The 6,538-nt window shown below is 44.6% G+C and overlaps 1 protein-coding gene across 1 annotated transcript in view; it reads right to left on the bottom strand.

The window, feature by feature from the left end:
* ABCA13 (ATP binding cassette subfamily A member 13) overlaps nucleotides 1-3,946 on the bottom strand; it is a 557,155-nt gene extending 553,209 nt beyond the window's left edge. The window contains exon 1 of the mRNA XM_003797747.1: nucleotides 3,878-3,946. Coding sequence (XP_003797795.1) covers nucleotides 3,878-3,946 — 69 coding nt within the window. The remainder of the gene's footprint in view (nucleotides 1-3,877) is intronic.
* Between the last annotated feature and the right edge of the window lie 2,592 nt (nucleotides 3,947-6,538).

Here is a 6,538-nt window from a genome sequence, read left to right on the forward strand (position 1 = left end):
TCTCCACTAGGCCAAGTCTTTCCAAGATGGCAATCTCCACTAGGCCAAGTCTTTCCAAGATGGCAATCTCCTCTAGGCCAAGTCTTTCCAAGATGATAATCTCTACTAGCCCAAGTCTTCAGTAAAACTGATGAAACTCTGGCCAACATAATAAACTCTAGCAGGGGCTCATTCCTGTAATCCTAGCACTCTGGGAGGTGGAGGCAGATGGATTGCTTGAGCTCAGGAATTCAAGACCAGCCTGAGCAAGAGCAAGACCCTGTCTCTACTAAAAATAGAAAAAGTAACATGGCATGATGACAGGACCCTATAGTCCTGGCTACTAGGGAGGCCAAGGCAGGAGGATCACTTAAACCCAGGAGTCTGAGGTTGGTGTGAGCTAGGCTGACACCACAGCACTCTAGCCTGGGCAACAGAGTGAATCTGTCTCAAAAAAACAGCAAGGTGGGGTCTGCAGTCATAGGAGGTGAAATTCAGAATAGAGATCAAGGTTTGAACAGATACAGGAGAGATGGAGGTGCCAGTGGCCCTGAGAAGAGTCCCTGTTCCATGATTTGAGGGACAGGTTGGATCCACAGTACACAAATTGTGGGCTCAGCCACTCCAATATCAAAGCACTATGAAGAACCCCAAAAGACTGCAGAACTAGGAGACAGCCGAGGAGAAGATACTCAACTTACATTATTCTTTTCTTGTTATTATCGTTGTAATTACATTTTTAAATAAGAAATAAATCAGATCGATTTATACTCAGAGTAAAATACAAAGGTAAATATATAAATTCATGAGGGAAAGTGTGGCTCAGGGCTGCTGGATATTTGCCAAGGCAAATGAGGTTACCCCGGAACTCCTGAGGCCATGGTCAACCACTATCAGCCTGCCCCAAAGCAATGCACCTTACCTTGACCCTGAACTTCTGCTTCAGGAAACGTATTCAAGAGAAATGATCCCATAGAAAAAGTGTCCTTCATGCATAACAATGTTACTCATGACAGTAAGAACTGGGAAGAACTCTAACTCCCAACATAAGGAAATGGTTTAGGAAATTATGTGTATCCAACTGATGAACGATTATTCAATAAAACCATTCAATAAGAAGGTCATATAGCAAGTTTTAAAATGTTGGGCTTTAATGTTAAGTAAAAAAAAAACAAAAACAAAAACAAACAGAAAAACCTTGTGATTTAATGATGCAAAGAAGTTGCATTATATCCGCCAAATGCAGCAGATGAGTCGGGATGATGGGATTTTAGTTGATTTGTAAATGTCCCCTTTGGTTATAGTGCTGCTTGTACAACAAATACAAATCAAAAGGGGGAAAAAGTAGTATTAACATAGTTGTAATAATATTCTCCTATTTATCCTATTGCTACCCAAGAACAGTAGAATTTTAACTATCTGTAAAGCAAAGTATTAGGTATGATAAATACTACTCATCCATTTACTATTTTTTTAATTTTTTTCTGTATTCATAATAAAATATTTTTTAAAGGAACTATAATCATAGAGTATAATAAAATGAAGAGTTTTTTTTAAAAGCAAATATATAGACAAGTTTCTTTCATCTCACAAATGGTACCTGGTTCTTAACTAAATAAACACTTATTTGAAACCTTTTATTCACTCTCAGTTTTGTTACTCCACAGTTTGTGCTGACCTTCCTCTTCCATAGTGAAAAACAAAAAGAGTTTACAGATCATCATTGGAGAAGGGGAGAGAGCTGTGAAAATAGGTCAATTTAAAGACATTCACCCAGAGGGGCCTGGCCTCAATATTTCCACTGCAATAGCGTTCGGAGATGTAAACATATTCGCATCTTATCCCCCCCAGTTCAATTCTAACCCAATTGTGCAACCAGCAACCCCTCAAGTTACCCGGGAGTTGACTCGCCTCATAGCCCCGTCTGCAACCCCCACATGTCTGAGGCCACCCCCAGCACTATGGTCAAATAAGAAAGCGGCTCCAATTTAGAGTGCCAGGCACTGTGGCCAGCACACCACATGCATCTAATCATGTGCTGCTTACAAGCAACCTCATCTCACAGGGAGGAAAGCCAAGTTCAGAAACGGCCTGAAGAAGCGAGGGGTAGAGCTGTCGTGTGGACCCAGACAGGCGTCCCCAAGTTCGGCTCACAAACCACTTGTGGTGTTTACCACGTTGCTGTTATAAGCAGTGTTATAATGAATAAGCTTGTAGCTTGTACAAATATTACTCCTCATTTGTGCACGGACATCTGTAGGACATATCCCTAGAAATGGGTTCATTAAATATTTGATTGCTTATTTCATTGCTTTTTTCTGAGCAGACGCTTCTCCTTGAGGGCAGGGCACACCTTTGCCTGGTTCCTCCCCTCTCTAAGCAGAGGTACAGTGAATATTTCACTCCTTCCTTCCTTTGCTCATTGAACGAATATTTATTGAACAGCTATGCTGTATGCCAGGCACTGTGAACAAATTGGTGAACAAACTGGGAACGACGTCCAGTCTCACGAATCTTACATACTAATGTAGGATCCCAAGGCAGTTAACAAATAAGCAACTCTGTGGTGCATTACGAGGTGGTCAGTACCACAGAGAAAAAGAAGGCAAGAAGGATGGGGTGCAGAGTCACCATTTTAAAGTCATCAAGTAAGTAAGCAAACAAAATGAGACGAAATCAGATGAGGATCTTTACATTAGCAGCATATTTGTGAAAATTTTTTAACAATTCAAGTGTGTAATAATCAACAGTCACTGAGCTCTTCTGATCTGGTGCGCATGAAGCAGAGAGAACAGTATCTGGGGAACCAACTTCCACTCATAACGTTCCTTTATGGGAAAATAAGCTTAGCTCCCTGAAACTAACTTACATGTCAATGAAATATGCTGTTCATAAATAGAAAGCCAGACGCCAACTCGCTAACTCAGAGGGTCTCATTTGTTCCTTCCTGATTTAAAACTTTGTACAAAGTTTCATCTGAGATTGTTTTGGTCCTGAAGATCACATAAAAAGAGAGCATCTCCTTAACACATACTTTATTTTGAGAAAAAGAATATTCGGGCTCTAAGGATTCAGCAAAGTGTAAAAACGTAATTCAATGTCAGTTACTACATTTCTCCAAACAAGAATTTGTCAGCAGAAAAGAAACCCTTACACCCTTACATCCTTACATTAAGTGTATACCTTAAAATCAGAGGTAATGTAGATTCCTTACTACGGGTCAACTTCTTTTGAAAATGACATAAGTGTCAATGTTTGTCTGGTGGCATCAGGAGTAAAAGATGGTTTGTCATAATAACAAGTAATCAATTTCTATTTCACTAAAACATACACTTACAGGATATTTACTTAAGGATTCCCACAAGTTTTGTTCGATCGATTCAAATTTGCTTAGGAAAGACTTGCTGCTGTAATTTGAATATAGTTCCAAAAAGATGTGAACTACCACTGAAGACATTATTACAAACTAACACTGAGCAGATGTGGCGTGCCCAGCCCTGGACAGGCACAGTGTCCGGTCCCAGGCTCCGAGTCTGCACCTGTTCACTTCCACACTAAATGCATCTGATGCCTTGTCCCTTAAACCAGAGGATGTGCTGTTCAGTTTTTAAAGCAGTTGCTCAAAACACAAGTAGTAGCTCAAATTCCACTTATTTTTCCTTTAGAACTTCTCTAATTTAGTCCTTTGCTGACAGGATTTGACAGCTTTGATTTATTTCCTCCTGGTTATTAGAGGTCTACTACTTTGGCCCTCAGGGCAGGTTCTGATTCAAAATAATCCTACCTTCCCAAATTCCCTGCAGTGTGGATGTCTGTACCGGCCAGGGGGTACAACAACAACACTGATCTCTCTCTAGACTTCACTGGAACCCTGTGGAAAACCAAGGCAAGCACTCACCGGGTGCCTGAGTCTGCAGAGCCAATTCTTCCACAGCAGGGCTCGGAACTGGCGGCCAGCGCGCCCCATGCCTGCCTTCCCTGTCCCAGCGCAGGAAGCAGCCAGCCTGCAAAGACGGGGCTTATATCTGCGGGGCTCACGCGAAGGCATGTTGCCTATTAGTCAATTCTAACAAAAGTGAGTGATGCAAGAGAGATTACTGGTGGCTGAATATAGCAGGCATCAAATGTCCTCTCTTATTCTGCATCTGCTGAGAAATCTTACCTTTTCACTAGCTGTTGGGTGGAGGGTTCAGGGAGGGTTGGATTACAGAAGCTGCCTTCAGGGACTTGTCCGGGCATTCCCACGGAGCACACCCATCCTCTCCGGAAGGCCACACAGCTGCCACCTGAGCCAGAAGAGATGCCCACGCTCACCATTTACCTTCCTTTCCCCCACATGCTAACTAATGGAATTCTTCCTCCTTTCTCCTGAAATAGCAGCTAACATACTAAAATGCCGAAATGCTCCTCTTGTGGTGGTCCCATGGCAGACAAGCAGGAAGGGGAGGAGATGGAAGCAGCTCTGGTGTCTGGGAGAGGTGGGGACAGGTGTCTGGGCGAGGTGGGGACAGGTGTCTGGGCGAGGTTGGGGACAGGTGTCCGGGTGAGCTGGGGACAAGTGTCCACTCTGCTGCTGCCCCCACACTTCATGCTCCTCCTTCATCCATTCTCCCCAAAAGGCTCTGGGTCTGTGTTCAGAGGGCAGCAGGTGCAGACGTGGTGAGTGGGACTCAGCATGGGGCCTGGGGTTACCTCCCAGTCCTGTTTGATCTTTGCATGGCTGTTGTTTTTAACTGGCATCGTGGATTCAGCCAGGAGGCTGATTGCTCCATTAGCTGGAAGCCAGGCCTCCTCAGGTTCCTGTTGCCCCCAGTTGTGGTCAGAAGGTTGTCAGGCAACCCCGTCTTGTGGTCTTCCATTTCATAAAGCAATTTTCACAAGCCATGAATGTTCTATAAATGACTTTCTCAACAGGAAACTGGAAACACAGGCTTTGGCAAATAAACGGGCTCAATTACTGTCAACTTATTTTGTTAAAGGACCTCAATTTTACTTCATTTGTTACAGAGCTGGCAGTACTAGAGTGAAGGCCATTCCTTGGCAGCAGAGGGCCCAGCACCCATACGCGGATTGCCTGACCCCACACGATGTCCGCCCCTGGCCTTCCCCTCCCCAAAGGCCTCTCCAGGTCTCTGTGTATTGCTACCTTGATTCTCTTTGCAGACAACACTTAGAACATCTCACAGCACAGGTGCGTGTCATGACTTTTAAAAATCTGAATAAGGAAAAGCCCCCAGCTGTGGAGGTTTCCTGGTTTTTGTAGCAGCCGGTTTCTACGCTGATTTTATGTGAAGGGCACAGACATTATTTTATCCCAGGGGTATCCAACTTTTTTTCCTCTGCCGCACTTTGGAAGAAGAGTTGTCTCGGGCTGCACATTAGGTATACAAAACCGAGGAAAGCTGATGGACAAAGACAGGTCCACGCAGAGCTTGTATGATGTCAAACACCACAGGTGGGCAGAGGAAAGTCCCCACAGGCCGCAGGGTGCACAGCCCTGTTGTATCCAGGGCTTCCATGGAGCAACCCAGTTAGTCAGGGTTCTCCGGAAACAGCCGATAGGTGATGGGTTGGTGGATTATAAGGGATTGGCTCACATAGTCATGGAGGTGGTCAAGTCCCCAGGTCTTCAGGGTACGTCAGCAAGTCAGAGACCAAGGAGGGCCCGTGACGTAGCCCCGGCCCAAATCCAGAGACCCAAGAACACAACTCGCAGTGTGCTTTCTGTCCAGAGACCTGCAGGCTGGAGACCAGGAGGAGCTGCTGTTTCCATCAAGTCTGAAGGGAGAAGAAAAAGACAGGTTCCAGTGTCAAGGCCATTAGGCAGGGAGAATCCTCTCACTCAGGGCACAGGCAGCCTTTATCTTCTATTCTGGCCTCCAAGTGACTGCATGAGGCCCCCCACGTGAGGGAGGACAATGTGCTAAACTCAGCCTACCAATTCGAACCTCAGTCTCATCCCAGCCACCCTCAAAGACATACCTAGAATAACGGTTGACCAATCCTCTGGGTATTCTTTGGGCCTGTTGAGCTGACACACAAAATGTGTCTGAGGAGGTGATGAAATCAGAAATGCCAGGAGTTTAGTATTCACATTACAACTGTAACAATTAATAAGGGACTACTGCCCGTGGCAGTTTCTAAGATTCAAGAAAGTAAATTTTAGGCCAGGAGCAGTGATTCACACCTGTAATCCTAGCACTCTGGGAGGCTGAGTGGGGTGGGTTGCCTGAGTTCAGGAGTTCAAGACCAGCCTGAGCAAAAGTGAGACCCTGTCACTACTAAAAATAGAAAAACTAGTTGGGCATTGTGGTGGGTGCCTATAGATCCAGATACTCTGGAAGCTGAGGCAGGAGGATCACTTGAGCCCAAGAGTTTGAGGTTAACTGTGAGTTATGATGCCACAGTACTCTACTCAGGGTGACAGAGAGAGGAAAAAAAAAAAAAAAAGAGAAGGGTGAAGGAACGTTCATGGTTATCCTCAACCACTATAATAGGACTATTGCTATTTAATGTTCATGTTGGCAAATCAAGAAATGGCAGTATGTTTTTTTGCATT

The sequence above is a fragment of the Otolemur garnettii genome, unplaced genomic scaffold (assembly GCF_000181295.1).
Source record: "Otolemur garnettii isolate 467f Iridium unplaced genomic scaffold, OtoGar3 scaffold00123, whole genome shotgun sequence".
In the NCBI taxonomy this organism is placed as follows: domain Eukaryota; kingdom Metazoa; phylum Chordata; class Mammalia; order Primates; family Galagidae; genus Otolemur; species Otolemur garnettii.